The sequence below is a fragment of the Papaver somniferum genome, chromosome 9 (genome assembly GCF_003573695.1).
Source record: "Papaver somniferum cultivar HN1 chromosome 9, ASM357369v1, whole genome shotgun sequence".
NCBI lineage: Eukaryota > Viridiplantae > Streptophyta > Magnoliopsida > Ranunculales > Papaveraceae > Papaver > Papaver somniferum.
In genome coordinates, this window is record NC_039366.1 from 193,439,442 (window position 1) to 193,460,572 (window position 21,131).

Genomic DNA, 21,131 nt, shown 5'->3' on the forward strand with positions numbered 1-21,131 from the left:
GCGAACTGGCGGAAGTTCTCTTTCCGAGAATTTCTGCTGAGTTTGGAAAACTCAACTGATTAACTTAAGTCCCCGCGAAATTGTTTGTGATCTTAAGAGGTTATGATCTAAAGATGTGCTCCGAACATGATACATTAAATTACTAATGAATGCTTTATGGAAACCGTGGCTATAATGTTCATGAGCCAATTCAATTGAATCGAATCATTTTTGTTTCAATTGTGTATTGTGTAGTTACATAAGATCTTATAGCAATTGAACAACTCTTTAACTAGTTCATTTGAGTTAGTTGAACTAGTTATGGTGAAGAAGAACAAGGTTAATATGAAATGCTCATATGGTTAACCTTTTGGGTTACTATGTTGAACCAACATACACGTACACGTTTGGGCATGGTTTTCACAAACCCAGTAAACATCTATCCAAGTGTGTGTGACAAGCTAAGTTTTCGATCTAACGGTTGAGAAATATTAGCTTGAATCTAAATCAGGTTTTCATCTAACGGTGAATATGGATTGCTTTGTAACTAAGGCAAAACCCTGATTTGAAATCTATATAAAGGAGACATCTAGCTTTGAGCAAAACTAATCCCCACACGTCTGTGTGATACTAGTACGCTCGCTAGAATCGATTCTCCTTTAACCTTTGGTTTTCTTCTCTAAAACCAGGTTAACGACTTAAAGACTTCATTGGGATTGTGAAGCCAGACCAATAATACTTTTATCGTAGTTGTGTGATTTGATCTTGCATCTTCTATCGTACAAGTACAATCGATTGATTGACTTGAGATCGTGAGAGTTCTCCGATAGGAAAGATAAAGAAGTCACAAACATCTTCGTCTCACTGTTTGAGATTCCTCGACAAAACGCCTGTGTAGTCAGGAAGGATTGTAGAGAGGTGATTGATTAATCTAGGTTGTTCTTCGGGAATATAAGATCAGATTATCAATTGGTTCCTGTTCACCTTGATTTTATATCTTAAGACGGAACAAAACCTAGGGTTTATCTGTGGGAGACAGATTTATCCTTTGATAGACTTTTTTGTGTGAGACAGATCTTATTATTATCAAGTCTGTGATTTTGGGTTGCAGCAACTCTTGGTTGTGGGTGAGATCAGCTAAGGAAATCAAGTGCGCAGTATCCTGCTGGGATCAGAGGCGTAGGAGTACAACTGTACCTTGGATCGATGGTAGACTGATTGGGATTCAATTATAGTCCAGTCTGAATTTAGCTTGGAGTAGGCTAGTGTCTGTAGCGGCTTAATACATCGTGTATTCAATCTGGACTAGGTCCCAGGGTTTTTCTGCATTTGCGGTTTCCTCGTTAACAAATTTTTTGGTGTCTGTGTTATTTTTTTTCCGCATTATATTTTATATAATTGAAATAATACAGGTTGTGTGTTCGTGATCATCAATTGGAAATCCAACCTTTGGTTGTTGATTGATATTGATTGATCCTTGGACATTGGTCTTTGGTACCGTCCAAGTTATCTCTCTTTCATAAAGACTCGTAGATTTCTATTTGCTTGAGTAATGATCAAATCGAGAGATTGAGATATAAACTCTTTGATATATCTTTTTTATTGATTGAGTCTGACTGTCTAGTTGATTCTCATAAAAAGTATATTGTATTTTGTCCATACAGATTGTTAAGCGAAATATTGGGTGGTGTTGTTAGACCCCCGCTTTTTCAGTGGTGGTGGTGTTGGATGTGGTGGTTGAGAATGAAATATATTTGAGGTTGATGCTCTAGCAGGTAATTGAAAATTGATTCTGACAGAAGAATTATGAGAGTAATTACCTCAACCTCTTCCTCTGTTAGATGGAGAGAAATAAGGAAAACTTGAAGAGTAAGATCGATCCTGAGCTAAGAATGCCTGTTGAGATTGGAAAGCTTGAAAAACTTTGTTGTTTGCCTAGTGACAAGATTTTTGGATCTTTCATTGACAATAATTTCTTCACTGAGCAATAGATTGTGAAGTTCATCAAAAGAAACTGGTGGATTGCGAACATGAATTGAAGTGCTAAAGGCATAATCAGTACCAATACCATTAAGAATCAAAACAATTAACTCATCATCAGAAACAGGAGATCCAGCAGTAGAGAGTTGATCTGAGAGTTTCTTGATTTCTCCTAGAAATTGAGTAATCGTTCTAGATCCAAGCTTTAACGACTGCAGCTTTGTGCGTAGTTGTATAGAATGTGCAGTAGAAGTTCTTGCAAACCTTGAATCAATGTTTAGACAAAGATCTCTAGAAGAATCAGCGCCAACAACATATGGAATCACTGCATCTGAAATAATCGATTGGAGCCATAAAATCAATGTATTGTCATCATCAATCCAAGCAGCGTAGTTTGGATTTACATTTTTTTGGTCGAGATCTTCCTGATTAAGATATTTGGAGGACATATGATGAAACCATCAATTAGACCAAGAACTTTGTATCTCTTCAGTAGTGGTAAAATTAAGTTATAGGTCGGGATCGATTAACAAATTCATTTGACAAAACATAATAACCCTAAGATTTTTTATATCTTATGGTTCAGATTTTCCGTGACATGGCACACAAATTAGCTTTGGCATGTGTTTGGAAATTAGCGAGCTTGAATATATGGAAAAAGCAGGAAAAATTTCAGTAAAAAATAACTGAATTTTTTATGTATGTGATAATCATGACTAGCGCGTTAAAACGATAATAAATTAACAAGTATGTAAGTATGGGATCAGATTGTGATGGTTGATCTTGGCTAAGCAACCATGGTGAATCTGGAACTCTAGATTGTATAATGATTTTGAATCGTGAATAGGGCTTAAAAAATTCGTTTAACAGTATAATGATCAAAACAAAGATACCACATAAAAACTTCAATATAAATCGAAGTTTAAATTTTTCCCCTGATCATTGATGGTTACATTTTATTTTTAATTAGGTGCTCTCCACACTATTAATCAAACTATCGAATATATGAATCATCACCAATCTCATTAGCGGTCGATCAAAAATAAATAAATAATGTATGAGTTACAAATATCTTTAGGGATGTAATCAGATGTAGGATTAGATGTTTCCCATGTCGGATATTAAAGTTTACCAGGAGAAAATAACTAAGGCTAGAGTTTTTGAGTTTCATGTCAAAGAGAGAAATATGAGAAGATCGCTCACAACCAAACACAAGTTAAAAACAAAATACGTGGCATGTCATCAAACACCTTAACCGTTCATTAGGTATGATCGTACGGTTTGTTACTTTTGTCAAAAGGCTTTGTTAAAACCTTTTGTTAAAGGAACACGATTTTTACTTTATTCCATGTGATGAAGTTATCATTTTTGAGTTTGAAGTTGATGATACTGGAAATCTGATTAAGGGGAATTTGTGAAATTCGTGATTCGTAAGCATTCAGGGCCATTTATGAACCAGAAAGAGAAACTAAAAACAAAATTTGGTAAAGAAAAACGAATGAAAAGATAAGAGAGATGAAGCCGAAGTGAGGACCTTTGGTCCTCTTGATACCATAGTTGAGTTATTCAAAAAAACAAACAAAGTTCTTCAAGAACTCAATTACAGACACTATGCAATTACTCAAAGTAATTGTCTTTCATTACAACAACAGGAAAGAGAAAAGCATATATTAATATAGGAATCCAACACGATCAGCTGACCAATCATGTCTAGATCTAAAAGAACCAATGAAAGAGTAACACGTCACAAGGATTGATAGCTAGGAATGACAGAGAGTGACAGGCTGTCACGAAACCAAAGAATAAGAAAAGGTTACTGGGAGTGGTGTTGTTAATGATCGCTATTATTTATGTTTTTGGCGATGTAATTTTTGTTTACAAAAGAAAAAAGAAAATTATTTTGAAAGTTACACACTAACCTTACACGGACACAATACAAATCAACGACAACAGCTAGAAGCACCTTACCAAATCAACGACAGCAGTATCTACGACCGGAGGTGGTGTCCTGTAAGGTAACTAGTCATTCGTGTTTTATCTGGACATCGAGAAAGCCAACAATTATCTGCAACACTAATGAACCTAAATAAAAGAAGTCCTTTATCGTATACTGCATATGTAGAGGCATAGTAACTTCTCGACGACCTGAGTGAACGAGAATCATTAAAAATCTTTAGAACAAGAATTGTTGATATTTCGACAACCAGAGTGAACGAGAATGTAAAAAAAAATAAAATAAAAAAACAAAAAAAAAATAAATGAAAGGGTTGGTTCTCACTCACGTTCACTATAGAGGTCCAATGCAGTTTAACAAGAAATCCATCAACAAAGTACAGACAGGCACGTCATCGCTGGAATCAAGTAAAATGTATGACCTTTTGTCCAGTGATACAAAGGAAAGGTTTCTTCAGCCTTCTTCTGTTACAATACTACTTCCACAAAACATAAGAAATGGTAACAAAATTAAGCGAAATAAATAAACTTAGAAAGTTATGGTAAAATTGTGAAGGGCATTGACTACACTGATTAACTGTGCACAACTCATTCTAATTTTTATGAATACAATCTAATGTTAGAGAGATCATGTGATGATGATTGCTTTTGTTTAACCTGTCCAATAATACCTTGATTAACATGTTTAAGACTAGTTTAAGATTTTACGAAATGATTGAAAAACATTCCAGGGTTTGTGCTTCTTTCTTCCGGGTGATAGAAATAAAAAGTGAAAGAAATGAGTTGGGTTGTTTTGAAACGTAGCTTTTGTGCAAGGGTATTGCTGTCCAATTCATGGAAAAGTATTGAATCGAGTGAGTTGACTATGAGTTTTCCACTCCTCCCGTGATCCAAGAACCTCCTCACTATAACAAAAGTGAAACATAAGACGATGGAAAACAAGATAAATATCGATAATCTAAACAGGTAAAAGTGATACTAACGGTAGCTGTCAGATCAACTTACAGTACTACTAACGGTCACCAACGTCTATATTCTTCTTCACAAACACGCGCTATTTACGATCCTCATAATTATTATCGACCATTAGCAGCTAAAGTAACGGTAACCTCTCTCGAGTCTCCCAACCACTGCACACCCGCCACGTAACAACACCGATTTCTCCGCTCTCACAAATAATAATAAAATATTCTGACTTTGACTGAAAATTTCAACAACGAATACCGTGTCCACTGGTTTGAATGAATAACGCTTTTTACACTCTTTTGACTCCTCCTCCTTCTCTCCTCTTTAAAACTCACAGGAAATTTCTCATTACCAAAAAGAAAAGAGAAAAATGTCGATTGCAGTAGCAAATTCGCCGGTGTTCTCACCGTCAAGAGGAGTTTCATCGATCTTTAGCAAAACATCATCAGCATCACCGCGGAGATTATCATCGCCGTCGCCATGTAGTTCTCCGTGCGGCAGACAATCATCATCATCACCGTTTAGATTGAAACTACAGAAATCACCGATCGGTGGCGGTGGATTACTACGTGTTTGTAACAGCAACAAGGATGTTGTAAATTCTGTTTCAACTAGTACGGCGACTAGTCCGGTTTTGAAGAGGAAGAGACCGCCGATGATGATTAGTATACCGCCGGTTGTGTCGTTGAGTTTTGATATGGAAAAGGATAGTGAAGTGAAGGTGGTGGTGGAGAGTGAAGTGGAGAGGGAAAATTATGGTGTTTATTGTAAGAAAGGAAGGAGAGCTGCTATGGAAGATAGGTACTCAGCGGTTGTTGATTCACAAGGGGATACTAAACAGGTGCCTTTTTTTTTAATTCATTTACTGTGTGATTTTGAATCTGGATTTCTGCTGAATTTTGCTTTATGTCCTACAGTTTCTGAATAAAGTTGGAACTAGGGTTAGTATCTTTGATTTCATTGGTTTTGACATTAAGATTTCACTCGATTTCCCCAAATTGTATTCGGTTGCCATAAATTATTTGCAATCAGAGGGTTTATCTCAGTTTCTCTAGATTAGATGAGGAACAGTGTTAGGCTTCATTTGTATAGTAGTAGTCTTATCATCGTTTGACCGAATTCAGTGGTGGTGGTAAGTATTGGTAGTGCTCCTGGTGCTAATAAATTTGGTTGGTGGTGGTGGCGGTACTATTGTAGCTGGTGGTAGTGATATTGTTGGACTGGTGGTCAGCTTAATGTAAGACTTGAAAAATTTAAGACACCTACACAACAGAGCACCACCAGTACCGACAACACCACCACCAACAGAGCACTATGCTTAGAAGAAGAATTGTATAGAAACTTGCTGGAAAATTGTCTTTCTAGTAAAACTGTTGAAATTTGAAGTACTAAGGGTGTTAAATTGGATTCCATTAACATGGTTTACGCGTCAAATTGCAGGGCTTCTTCGGTGTTTTCGATGGGCATGGAGGTGCGAAAGCTGCAGAATTTGCAGCAGAAAACATGGATAAGTATATTATGAGTGAAGTAACAAGAAGAGGAGGAGAGGAGATTGTTGAAGCTGTAAAAGATGGTTACCTTGCAACAGATTCAGAATTTTTAAAAGAGGACCTTCGTGGTGGCACTTGCTGTGTGACCGCATTGATTAGAAACGGTGATCTTATTGTTTCAAATGCTGGGGATTGTCGCGCTGTTATGAGTAGAGGAGGGATTGCGGAGGCCCTCACATCTGATCATCGTCCTTCAAGGGAAGATGAAAAAGAAAGGATTGAATCCAAGGTAATTTTCAAACATTAATGTCTGTCAAACAACACAAAATTGCAGTACAATTCACCATCTTAGCTAAGTTCTAGTATCGGTTCCTGAATAGGATATTAAATGTGTCTGCAGGGTGGATATGTGAATTTCTGCCATGGTGTATTGAGATTACAAGGTTCTCTTGCTGTATCAAGAGGGATAGGTGATAGACATCTCAAGGAATGGGTAATAGCCGAACCAGAGACTAAAGTTCTTAGGATCGAGCCAGATTGTGAGTTCTTACTCCTTGCCTCCGATGGTTTATGGGATAAGGTAACTACATTTTGAACTTCCGTTCCGTATTTCTTTCTTTGAATATGAATTCTATGATTGTGTTTGTGAGTTTGTCATGTTTCTGTTCTAACAATCATCCATTTTCTATTATTGCTTCCAGGTGAGTAATCAAGAGGCTGTAGATATGGCTCGGCCTTATTGCATAGATACTGTGAAGGCAACACCATTATCAGCTTGCAAAAAGCTTGCAGACTTAGCAATATCGCGGGGATCAGTAGATGATGTAAGTGTCATGTTGATCCAATTGGAGAGATTCGTTTGAAGAATGCTAGATCGATTTCAGTGTAGATTGTAGAGAGACTGAAATCTTCTTCGAGTACAACAACCGGGAAAGGAATTTACTACTGACAAATCAATTCTTTTACTTCCCGCAAGTGTTCATTTTTTTCGCGGAACTTGCGGCCGTTGACCTGATTTAGTTCGCTTCCTTTATGCATCTAGTGGAATAAATAACATGTTCATGATTGTAATTAAAGGAACACATTGTCCATTGATGTACTGACAATTTTTTTAACAAGTAGTAGTAGTTAGATTTCTTATTATTATGGAAATGAAATAATTATAGATCAAATTCTTATATTAGTTTGCATTTGATGTTTTCAATTTGAAAGTAATGAAGTTCCAATGAGTGAGAAGATGATGAATCTCTAATACGTACTGCTTCCCCACTTCCCTTCCGTCACCTACCTCAGACCGGACATTGTTTTCAAAGGACTGAGATTCAAGATATACTTACCCTACTGGACACCCAAACAGCATGATTTCTAGGGGTGCACATACTCCGGTATGGCCCGGTTCTCTTATGGAACCGGTCCCTGTACCTGGTGTTGGCCAGTACCTCGTATTGAGGATCGGTACCTGTACCTGACGTTGTACCGGTCTTCCGTTACCTGTCCGGTGGAAATCCGGTACCGGTCCGGTCATGTGCCTGGTGTTGGCCGATACCTCATTTTGAGGACCGGTACCTGTACCTGATGTTGTATTGGTCCTCCGGTACGGGTCCGGTACAAGTCTGGTACAAGTCTGGCCCTGTCTCAGATTGCAAGCTGCAACTGTAGAAATTACGTTCGAATTAGTTCTTGTTCCATGCAAAAATCAATCTTTACATTTCATCTTACTGTCACTATGCAAATTAACTCAAACCCATGCCAGTAAATCAATCGATGGCCACAATTTGGCATCAAATTCACATCCATAAGACCATAACTGGTTTACATGCAAAAAAACATTCACCATACAACCAATTTAACATCCAAAAAACCCAAATCTACAAGAAAAAAATAATCAAACAAAAACACGCATAAATCAATTAAAACAAGCAGTATATACATAGATTAGGGATAAAGAAGGTGTTCTTTTCTTTGGTTTTTTTTGCTGCGGAAGCGAGGAGAGATCGATTAAGATCCCTAAATCAGACTATTATAGATCAATCGATCCATTAATTCTTCCGATTGCAGCAACAAATGAACCCAATCTTCTATTCTCGCTCCAACAACACAAGATTCAAAACCCTAATTTCAATGTTTCTTCTCTGATTTCTCAAATCATCTGCAATCTTCATCTTCGATTTGTCACCAACCCATTAATCAATTGAAATAAACTCTTCTTCCTTTACAAACCCTAAATCTTAGTTACCTTCTTCACCAATTTCAGATCCTTAGATTCTTTTTCTTCATAGCATAATCATCTTCATTTAATATCCATCTTCAACAAAGAGCAAACACCACCTCTGATTTCGTTCAACAATAACAACTTCTCCTCTTCAGTGAGCCGCAATCTCCTTTGCAGTAAATACTCTTAGCTTTAGAGAAGAAGAAGAAAAATGAAGAAGAAAAGATGAATCGATAGATAATATACCTCAAATACCTAGGATGGACGACCACGATTAAAACCTAATCCAAATATCTAACGGTTGTATCAAACGGGACATCTGGTCCGGTACATGCCGGTACACCCCTAGAACCGGTTACTTGTACCGGTCAACACCGGTTCTCTCACTCCAGTCCTGGTCCCTGTACCGGCTACATCGGTTCCGGTATGGTTTTTCCGGTCCCATTCCGGTACAGCTATTCTTGATCGGTTCTTGTGCAACCCGATTTCTGGTAAAGTGACTAAGGATTCAATTATGTGCTTCCTGTCCAGATGAATAATTAGGTGAGATTGTACTGAGATCTGTTTCTTCAATTAAGGATGATGATGAATCTCTTGTTTCCGCAAATTTTTGGTTTAATACAAAAAATTAGGTGTACCTTTCTTTCCAAAATAAGAATAAATTAGGTGCAGTACTTTTTTTATTGTAATTTACTCTTTTTGCATAACACACAACTGATTTACATGCCGATGGTCCAAGATGAACTAGTTTTAGGCGACTGAATCGACATCAACCAGCCAACGACGAAGAGTCAAGCACATAAGTGATAGCACTATAGGGAGGGCTATCCCTTCCCTATCCCTCTCCATCCCTCGAAACCCAAAAAAAACATCTACTATGGTCTCCCAGATTTTGTGTGGGTAAGGGATGGTTGGTGTATCCCTACAAGGCTGATCAGATCTGATCACCCTTGTAGGGAAGGGAAATCACACGGGTACTCAGTACGCGTATTATTTTACGCTTTACGCGTACTGAGTACCTGTAAAGCCGTTGATACACATAGTCAGTATGCGTAGCTTTTTACACGGCTGCTAAGTACGTGTTTCTGGAAATATATTTGTTTGACCATTTCTCGTTCACACCTCTCTCACACCCGATCCTAACCATCCATCGTTAATAACGGCTCTATTTTCTACACCGTCGGATCCCAACGACCATTTTTTCAAAATCCTCTATAAATACCACTCTAATTCTCTACTTAAACCACACCAAATCAATTTCTTCTTCCTACATTAATTGATTTCTTCTCTTAAATCTTTCTAATTTAGTTTTTGTTTAAGTAATAGTTTCAATTTTTGTTTTGCTCATCAATGTCGGAGACTCAAAGGAAAAAAAGGAAACACAAAACAAGATTTACTACTTTGGAAGATCACCACATGATTACTCAGTATGTTGCTATTGGTTATCAGAATTATCCGGATAAGAAAGTGTTTTGGGAACTGCTTTTTAATAAATTTGTGGAAGTTTGTGGCGGAAATCGGAACGACCGCACTTTAAAAAGCGTTCGTAATCGGATTAGCAAAATCAAGGGTGAAGTGGATGACTTCTCCCATTGTGTTGCAAGAGCGGTAATAGCTAATCTGGGCATTGACCCTATTAACCGGGTATGTTATTTATATATGTTTATTATAGTTTTCGTATATGGTGCTTATTAAATAGATTAATATACGCGTATCTTATTAACGGTTTGTTTACAATTATGTAGATGTTAATTGAGAAAAGTTTATATTCTAACATACACAATGGAGCTTTTGAACGAGATGTTGAGTGGAACATGCTTAAAGATGTTCCAATTGGGTCTGTCGGTGAAACTGAAGATATGTAAGAAGATTGTAATCCTCTGTCATCTCAAATTCATCAAAATTTCTCTAATATGTTTAGTTCCCCACCCTCAAGTTCCCAAAACCCACCTTCAACCCAATTTGTCGAGAATCAATTTACAAATAATATCCCTACCAGTATCCCTATTCCATCAGGATATACCCCTAGTACGACCCCAATCACCATACCTGGAACATCGTCTGGTGGATTTACCAGAGATAAATATTTGTGAAGATTTTGTGGGTAAATCTCTGTGTAAACCCTCACGAGACTATAACTCGTCCAATAGGGTCACCTAGGGGTTTAAAGGCTTGTTGCACGTGCTAAGTGCAATCGTGATTACTACGACAAGTGATATGATATAATTTTCTATGATTCTGAACTTGTTGTCTATTTTGTGGAATTTTCTATGGTTGTGAACTTGTCTATTCTATGTTAAATCCTAACATCAGTAAAAGATACAACACCCGATCACATGTAGATTACAACAAGACTTAAAGATAAACAATTACATTAATTTAAGATAGAACATTCAAATACAATCATTCTTCAGGATTTTTGTTCCGAAGACTTGATTAACATCTGATGCAGAAACACACATAGAAAGACATAAAATTACATTAAATATAAGATACAACAGTCACGTTTAGTCGTTCTTCAGGATTCGTATTCCGAATACTTGATGAACATATGATGCAGTGATTGCTGGCGATAAACCTACATTTCGTCCGGATTGTAGTAAGGAAAGCTTGCTTTCAGTAGCTGATAACATCCATCATGCGGAAAATTATCGCATGTTTGGTTAAGATAGTCCAAAAGAGCGGCACTAGTCTGGAATTTTAAAAATTAAACTCAACTTTAAATTAGTTAACATTTTAAGAAATAAAATAATTTTGTTAATAATTTCTTACCCTTTGTTCATATGTCCATCCAGGATTATATATGTTGACTTCGGTGTGAATCATGACAAAAGTGGTGATATCCCCGTTGATCTTGCTCCACCTTGCTCTAAGACTTGCTTTGACTCTTGCATTTGGATTTCCGGATATGTTATCAAAATATTCATAAATATTACTCCGTAATTGGTTGTCGGTATCCTGAGATCTGTTCAGAATATTGTTTTTTGCTTCAATCCATGCTTGTGTAAGAGCAATATCTTCTTCTTTGGTGAATCTTACCATTTTTATAAAACATAGGTATGATAGACTTTTGAGATAGCTTCACTTTGGAAAGTGATTTTCTATATATATAGAGATATGATGAGAGGATCTAGAATTTAAAAAATAGACCGTTTATACAGTACAAATAACAATGAAAAATAGATATGTTGTTAAAAATAGATAGTCTAAAGTAGCCGTTATACAGTGAAAAAAAAACATATCCGTTAAAAAGTTTAAAAACTAGCCCTTTACATTCAAAACTATTGAAAATTTTCATTGTCCTGATGTTGGTAGGTGGTTGTACTTTGATTTAATGGCTCAGACGGATTCGAACCTAAGTAAGATTCTTCTTGACTATTTGGAACGAAAAATCCGTCGACGGGACCGAATCACGAGACTGACCTTGACTAGATGACTCACATGTATATGGTGCTTGATACGGTTTCACAAATCTCACATGGGGTGGTTTACCGTATTTGATTTGGTGTTGCAACTCCTTTGTGTAGTCGTAAACACATGTATATCAGCGTACATACACATCGTTATCTTGGGTGCCATACAAATCCCTGTTTCCTTCATGTACAATCACACCCATGTACTTCCAAATTTACTTCTTTCTTCCACCACACCTTGTAATGTTGATCGGATACTTCATCATAATTCAGACTATTAGCATTATGGTCCTGGTACAAATATCCATTTGTGATGTCTATTATTGAATCAGGAGGGTTGCGCCGTATTACAGTGATTCCAAGAATTTGTTTGAGACATCGTTAGCAAAGGTACAAGACGTTGTGACCATAAGGATCGTTAAAAACCCTACGTGTTACAGATATTCGTTTAGCCTTTACCACCTTTGGTCTAGTTCTCCATTGATTATACTCCCATGGCGACCAGAATACAGAATTGAATGCAAAATTATCAATCTGGTTACGCACAGTAGTCACAGAATGGGAACCTGAATCTCTCTGACTGCCTTTTCCTAATAGTTTGATCCATCATATAACCTCTCAGCTGGCCACGGATCCATATCTTCATTTTCAGCTTTTGTATAGGGAAATAGACATCGGAAATATGCTCAAAACCAGGGCTGCAACATTATTAGTTATTATTAACAACTATAAACAATATAATGTAACCAAAAAAAAAACAAGAAAGCAAAGTAAGATTACAAGTAGGTTTGGAATTTTACCATCAAATGATACGAGAAAAACTGCAATTCAGGAACGTTACCGTGACTCCGGTACTCAAGCCCCTTAACATATATGCATACACCGCCGAACCCCAATCATATTGCCTTAGCGTATTTAAATACCTCATTATACGAAGCCATTTACAATCAACAACACTGTTTTTGTTTGGAAAAAAGACATGCCCCAAATAACCAAATCAAAAACCATCTTGCAATTTGCTCCTACATTAATACATCGTTTTGTTGGCCGAGTCTATGTTCGACAAACGCTAATATTAAACTCTTCTTGATCCCCTTGCATCTATCCAAAAAATTTTCTCTCAGAACAATTATGTTTTCTTATCTAACTTCTTTTACTCCAGTAACCTTAATTGAATCTTGGCCTTTCCTTTTTCTAGTAGAACATTTCGCCTCAAGATATGGGAGCAAACAGTCTATGGTATAAGGAGTCATGGCATGTATTTCCTCATTACTAATTGAACTTAATGATATGGGCATACCTATGCCAATAGGAATTCCGGTAATTTGGGTGAAGTCTAATGGGGTAAACCCTATTTCAAAACTAGGGAAGTGAAATGTATTGGTGGTATACCACCACCTTTCAAATATACCGGTAGTTAGGCAGTTGTCTTGTAGTTTTGGATACTGTACTTTGAAAATGGAACCGAACCCACAATTATCTAAAATTTGTTTAGCAGTTGAACTTACACTACTTCGATGTCTGAACGATTCCGAACGACTCACTGTCGTATCAAGGATTTTAAATTTATGATCATTATGTTCTCTTGAAGAAACCGGAAATATATCTTCCATAATTCGTTCAAATGCATTCGAATCCATCTACGGCACACAAGTTCACAAAAATCATCACAAAACAATCCATTTTATTCAAAAAATCTACAATGGATGTATTTTACAAAGACCAACAACCAAAATCAGCCACATTGTCTACTAAACTACAACAATCCTAAATCATCAATAACAATACCGTATCCATATTCATTTAATTATTCCTCAATAATTTAATCATTCATCAATCATAAATCATCAAAAACAATACCATATCCGTATCAATCAACAACATATCCATATCAAAATTCATTCATACACAACACCTTATTTGATTCAATCCACAAAATACCATAAAATCAATCAACAATGTCCTAAACTATCAAACAACATACAATGACGCATTGTAATAATAAATATAAGTCTACATTGAGATGGTAGTTTAATTCATTTCATTCAACATAAATCAAGACACACAACAAATAATCATGGATTTTTCACTAAATATATGTTCAATAACGTTATTGAATTTCATACTACATACCCAACCAACCTAATATTAAGAATTTCATCAAAATTAAAATCAAAATCAAATTAATTTGAAACCATAACATTAGAATCACTCACCTTTAAATGGATTGTTGGATGAAATTCGAAATTGAAGAATGGATTTATTTCACCTTGTAGTAACCATCAAACCCTTTTAATCTAAGCAATCGAATCGCAATGAATCAACATGAAAATCGAAAGGGGGGTAAAAGGGATTTTGAGAGGATGAAAGGAAGAGAAGAAGAAGAAATAGTCGACTGAACCTTGTTTTTGTCTTCTTAGACCTATGAAATGCGTACTGAGTACTCGTTTCCTGGTCAAGTCAACGAGTTGACCTATACGGGTACTGAGTACGCGTCTCATATAGGGAAGGGATGCGGGGCACCATAGCAAGACTGCCTTCCAAGTGTCATCCCTTCCCTACATTTTAGGGATATGGAAGGGATAGCTAGCACCATAGTGCTATCTCTAAGGAGTTTCCTATGCCAAGTCCAAAAGCGAGAAATCTATTGTTAGCAGAGACATGGCATTTATGGATGCAAGACAAGCAAGTTCATAGAGCATATACTTTGGCCAAGAGTTGCCAAAAAAGCATGTTCATATACGTGTGGTACTTGAATAAAAAGAAGGACAGATATCCTTATACAAGAGTTGCCAAAAAGATATTGACAGCTAAGTGATATTGTAAGAGAAAATGGGTCCATTGCCCAAGATTCTCTAAAACATGGTTTTAATGGACAAGTAAACATTAGGAATGAGTGAAATGGACAATAAAATCCTAACTAATATATGTCCCTCATTTTTATGTTTTTTCTTCTTTGCATCTATTTTTCTCTTTTTAATTTTAAAACACAAAATAATCAATAAAAATTAAAATATATATCTGATTTTAATAAAACTTATATTTTTTGGAAAGGGCTTTAAATTATCAACAAAACAAGATCCATTGTTGATAGTAAATGCAAAAGTATTTTTCCAATAATAATAAAAAAAAATGACTAGGATGAAAATGGTTGCATGATGGCTTAAATTACCTGGCTAAATTGGTGCCTATGCCACTTAATTGGGGCCTATAGATTACTTCATCCCCCAATACACAAAGAAAAGGGGTGTCTAAAAGATTGTAAACATACTAAATTAACCTTTAAAGAAACTTTAATTATTCTAACACAAATACAAATACTAAATCATAACTTAATTAACAAATACAAAAATCATTAATCAAAACTCAATTTCTTTTTCAATTTCCAGGAAAATCAAAACTAAATCCTAATCAATCACAAACAACAATTGAAATCTAATTTATTTTTGGGTTTTGAAAAAAAAAACAATTCAAGTGATTGAGTTAAATCCCTTTAAACCATTCCTTCTAAGTGGTACTCTACAATGATTCACCTCTAAATCTTTAAAATTCAGTCATTAAATTTTCTTAAAATCCACCCAGAATCGGTTTATAGGTATACCATATTAATCCTATTGTGGCCTACATCGGTTTTTAATGTGAACCTATATAACCCGATTCTGGGTTGATGTGATGAACATCAACTATAATCGGTTTACACTAATACACACATCAACCGATTCTGGTTTCAGGTTTGGATCATCTTGGACCATTTGTAATCCAATTATTGAGTTAAAAACCTCTGTAACTTTTTCTTCCAACAATCAGACTACATTATCGTCCATATAAACCGATTCTAAAAAAGCTGCAGCAAACTACCTCTAGAATCGGACTTTATAAATGTATTAGATGTCTGATTTTGTTACAATTTCATGAGTCCAAGGTACCTAAAAGAGAAAATAACTTTCATTCATTAAGCTTGGTTCAAGTTTGCAAAATACAATATAATCTAGCGACAAAATATAAGCATCCGATAGATCAATTTTTTAACATAAGGAAAATACTCATTCCAACAAATGTAGACCTTCGAACTGATCCGACACGATCAATTCCTCCCATCTCCTCATGTTGGGATCGTACTTTTTTATCCACTCCTTGGTGACCCCCGAGACCTCGTGAAACCCATCTACCGGTGGTAATTGACAATCATCACGTACTCTAAGACCGATATAATGCATGTTGTTATTGTTAAATAAAACAATTCTCCGATACTTAAGCGATTCATCCCAAATGGTGTATTTTGGTGCGAATGTGTAGCATGATCCCTTACCAAATAGATGAACAACGCAATTCCACGTTTTCGCCAAGAGATGACCACATAGAGGCAGACGAATCCAATGATCTCGGGTAATTGGTCCATTCGCCCTGGCCCTTGTACTCTAGAAACCAATTTTTCAAAAATCCCTTCTTTGTCTTGTCTTGTTTTTCCTTCCTTCATCATGGATATGTAAAATTCCTTGTCTTCTTCTAAGCGCAAGGCCATCATCTTTATAAAGTATTCATATTGAAAAGCCTTCCATAGTAACCCATTCACTTCATACTCCTATTTTCTTTTCTTCTTGTCCGCCTCTCTTTGTTCCGAAGTTAGTTTTTGAAGATTCTCATCTTCGGCCTTTTCACGAGCGATACCTTTTTATGGCTTTGGCTTTTGGATATGACTCCTACAATTACTTCTAATATTGCATTGTATGTTCCATGTGCAAAGAAAATGCTTAGCATCCGGAAGAACCACTCTAATGAAATTCATTAGTGCTTGGACCTTATCCGTTACTATGATCCTCAGAGTTTGATCACCACGATATATCTCCTTCAAGGTCTCTAGCATCCAAATAAAACTCACATCATTCTCGCGATCCATAAACCCCCATGCTACCGTGAAAGTTTGGTTGTCGAAAGTATGGAAAGCGATGTTTAACACCGGCATATTTTACTTGTTGGTCTTGTATGTACAATCTATTAACAAAACTTGATAGAAGCATTCTGCCAACTTGATCATCTCCGGATGCGCCAAGAAAATATGAGTCATTTTGCCTTCCAATAATTGCTTTCTCATTGTGTATCAGTGTTACTCAGCTAACCATTGATATTGTTCCATAATCGCTCAACCATCCCGTTTGCTCCTCCGAAAGGCTGCTCTTACCGCGTAAATTTGGCTCAAAGTGGACAATTTATCCTTATCATCCTCCTTAATCTTCCTAAGGATGTCACTTGGTTTACACGCTTTCATCGACCTCACTGTTTCCAGTTGATGTGGTTTCGACCCACAAACGGTTGTGTGTCCAATAAGAGATTTTGTATCATCATAATTATGACAACCATCACTTTAGAGAGCTTGTATACCTTACCATTGGGTCCCTTGGGTCTATTAACTATAATCTTAAACGTGCAACCATACTTCTTTGATTTAGTAATGTATTCCCTTGTCGTCTTCTTCACGTACAGTCTGTCCTTTGCCCAGTGACTTTCTTGCTTTCCACCTCTCTCACAAACAAGTTCCGATCTTGACTTGAGCGACGACCTAATACTAACGCGCATTTGATCTCTATTCCCTTGTCTATAAACCATTTCTTTGCATCGTTTCTGTCTTTCCATTCCAAATCGGTGAAATAGTGGGCAGAGGTATCTGGATGGGTTGATCTTCTTCAAACGCCACAACAATCTACAACAAATATCAAAAAGTTGATGATTCAAAATCGATTTATATGTTACAGTCGATTAAACCGATTTTTATATGTGCAACTATAAAGACCGATTAAAGAACTGTCTAAAAAATTTAAAGTCTACAATCGGTTCACGTATCGTGTCATATAATCCGATTATTGTTCACATTTCTCCTGGAACTTTATTTCTACAAAATCGGATTACATATGCACGAATATAAATCGATTGTCAACTTCGTGTATTCTACGTGATTATTCAAGTGAAGAAATCAGGTTATGCTCATTACCAACAAAAACCGATTCTCGTACCCATCGCGCCAAAAATTTACTACAATCAGTTTATGTGGTGATGAATAAAGACCGATTTTTGTACCCAATTTGGGATTTAACCCAGAATCGGTTTATGTGGTGCTATCGAATAAACCGATTTTGGGTTAAAGTTTTGAATTTTTTTCCTTATTCGGCGATTGGGAGATAGAAGTCTAAACACAATTTTAGAAATCAGTCAAAATTGATTTAGGAAATCAATAATAATGTTTCCTAAAATCAAGCCAATATCCAACATAAAGTTGGCCAAAAACACATCTTAATTAATATTGTTGGTAATTAGGACTAGCTGATTGATTAATAATTAGTTTAGTGCTTAATTAACCCTTGGTACTGTTCTCTTTCTTTTTAAGGGTGTTTTAGGAAAAATAACTCAGTTTATTTACATTTTTCTGGATAAAATATCCAAATTGGATAAAAGAAAAATATCTTTTTAGTCTGCGGGTATTTGAACAGTATCAAATTTTACTCGTCTTTGACACCCAGAAAAACGTTTTTTATGAGTTATTTAACCAATTTTGTGATATTATAAGGGCCTTGCGCCTTGGCACATGAAAGTACATAAGCTAGCACCTCTAGTTTCCACTTTGTAGCTGTGGATTTGCCCTTTATTCTGTAAAAGCGGAAATGCTAGATGTTAGAGCACTGCTCGGTCGAACTCGCAAGCATTGCTATCTCAAGCTTGTTGTCAAGTTTAGTTGGAAAACTATAAGTCTTTATTTCTAGTCTACTTATAGCTAAGTCTCGGATTAGGATAGAAAGTGTAGTTGAGCATTAGACTTCACGACGTTCATCGATTAAAGAACGAAGAGCTACTAACGGGAGCTCGTGGAACTTCATCAATAAAAGGTATGTGGAGACTTGAACTCATCAATCACTCAAAAATCTATTTACTCCATCTCCTATCTGAGAAATTCGTATAGCTATATAGACTTCGATTATATACATTTGATATTTCGAGCTGAGTTTAACTTGGTTACATATTTATCGGAATATGTGTTGGTAAGTGATAGGTGTCTAAAACACTTGTATTTCATATCTATTGTTTATGCTTTCTTTGCTATTTCTTTTGTAAAATATGTATCTTATGTTTACTTTTGAGTATTTAGATACTTTGGAGTCGTTTGGAGTGAAAGATAGAGAAATCGTCCGTTTGGAACGACGAAGAGCAAAAGCATCATTTCTCCTATAATGGTGGTATTGGGAGCATAAAGGAGGATAAAGGACTGCCATTTGGTGTCCTGAATACAATTGCAGTATGCCTACAATCATCCTGGGGTTCACCAGAGCTGGGGTGTTTTAATCCAAGGCCACACTCACCCTAAAATTCAGAGAGAGAAATCAATTCTCTTATCATCGTTCTTCACTAATTCCACCTGAAAACCTAGAGGCATGGCGGCACTAAAGTCAGAGAAAGGAGATTGAGAAGATGGTGATTTCTGATACAAGATTACAAGGGATTGTGGTCAAGAGAAGAAAGTTCTTCCCCAAATGATATTATGTAGCGAGATTGGATCTGAGAGGGTTTGTGGTTGTCCTGCTGGTGGAATTGAAGGATGAGTTGTTGTTGTTTGTTCAATTTGAAGTTAAGAAGGTAATTACAAGCTGGGTTTGATCTAAGTTGCAATTATTTAGGATTTTGATCAGATTCAGACATTGAGTTGAACAAAGAAGGTTTGGGTGATGATTGAATCTGTTGTGATGGAACTGATGGCTCGATTGGTGAAAGGTTGAATTTGTTTAGCTGTTGATGTTTATTTCTAACAGGGAAGATAACTGGGTTTCTGAAGAACTAGGGTTTGAGTTGGTGTTGGGATTGATTACAGAAGAATACGACTCCATGGGTGTTGGTGTTGTTAATAGAAGAGCAAATCTGCTGTTGCAATTTGGTGGTGAGAATGAGTTTTAATATGAAGAAGGGTTGCAGTGGAAGAAATGGCCCTGGTGGTGATGGTTGAATATCAATTGAAGTTATATGAGAGAGACCAACTGCCAGAAGATGGGTATAATTGCCTGTGTTAACTGAATTGCAGGTGATGTACAAGAAGATACTGAAGTGGTTGGTTGCAGTGGTAGTGTGCTTGTTGGTGCTTCAAATGGAAAATGGAATTGGCAGAGCTGTAACACAGGAGCTCTGATGGTGATGTTAAAGGCTTGAGACTGATGATGATGATGCTAGTATATGAGAATCTGCGGTGGAAGGAATTGAGTTGCAGTTGCAGCTCAAATGGAGGACATATCCGAGGGCAGTGAACTGTGAAGTTTGCAGCAGATTTGAGAGTCTCTGATAATTATGCAGAATTTGTGTATGTGCAATGAACTGTAATGTGCAATGACTAACACTTGATGGTGTTGCGATACCTTCTAAGGCGTTGAGACAGAATTGGTGATGCTGCAATGGGAAGAGATGATGGTGCAAGAAGCAGTTACCTGGCTTGAATTGTTGGTTCATGGCAGTGAGGAGATGGGGTTAGATGAATGCATTAGGTTTGCAGGTTATAATGCATTGGAGCTGAGAATGGACCCGACGGTGCTGTTAGGATTATGATACTGGAAGAGCAAGTATTGACGACTGCAAGCAAGAAGTTGTTGCTGTGTAGTTAGCTTTGTATATGTTGCTGCTGGTGCTTCAGGTATTGGTTTGAGGTGTTGTTGAATTAAAGATGTCGGAGCTGTTCGAGTGCAGTGATAATTGTGGTGGATGTTTACTGAGAATTCAAGCTGCTGAAGTGGTTTTGCAGTACAAAGAGGACTTGAATTTGCTTAGATGTATCCCTAGGATTTTACAGGCAAGTGTGGTTGTTAGCAGTAAAGAAGATTTGAGAAGTTAGAAGAGAGATTGAAGTTGCAGCTTGAAATGGGGAAGGAACTGATGTCGTGCGTTTATAGTGGAGTCATGGGAGAGTGCAGAGCTGAAATGGTTGTGAGCAGATTGATATTGCAGCTGAGTACAGATAAGAATGGAATGGTGGTACTGGTTTTGCAATTTACTGAGAATGGTAATGGCTGTGACAGTGAAACATAGAATGGGTTGTTATTGTGTTACAGGGTTATGAATGACTACGGTGTTGAGATGATGGAGGAGGCATCATGAAGCTATGAATTTGAGCTA

General features: G+C 36.6%; 2 protein-coding genes across 2 annotated transcripts; one reads left to right on the forward strand and one right to left on the reverse strand.

Moving 5' to 3' along the window:
* Window positions 1–1,865: 1,865 nt before the first annotated feature.
* LOC113313034 lies at window positions 1,866–2,408 on the reverse strand. Its single transcript, XM_026561759.1, has one exon. The coding sequence runs from the start codon at window positions 2,406–2,408 to the stop codon at window positions 1,866–1,868; it is 543 nt and encodes a 180-aa protein (XP_026417544.1).
* A 2,754-nt stretch (window positions 2,409–5,162) lies between these two features.
* Window positions 5,163–7,558, forward strand: LOC113313297 (putative protein phosphatase 2C 53). Its single transcript, XM_026562052.1, has 4 exons — window positions 5,163–5,719; window positions 6,319–6,657; window positions 6,769–6,948; window positions 7,070–7,558. The coding sequence occupies exons 1-4, from the start codon at window positions 5,249–5,251 to the stop codon at window positions 7,229–7,231; spliced, it is 1,152 nt and encodes a 383-aa protein (XP_026417837.1). The 5' UTR covers window positions 5,163–5,248; the 3' UTR covers window positions 7,232–7,558.
* Window positions 7,559–21,131: the final 13,573 nt, after the last annotated feature.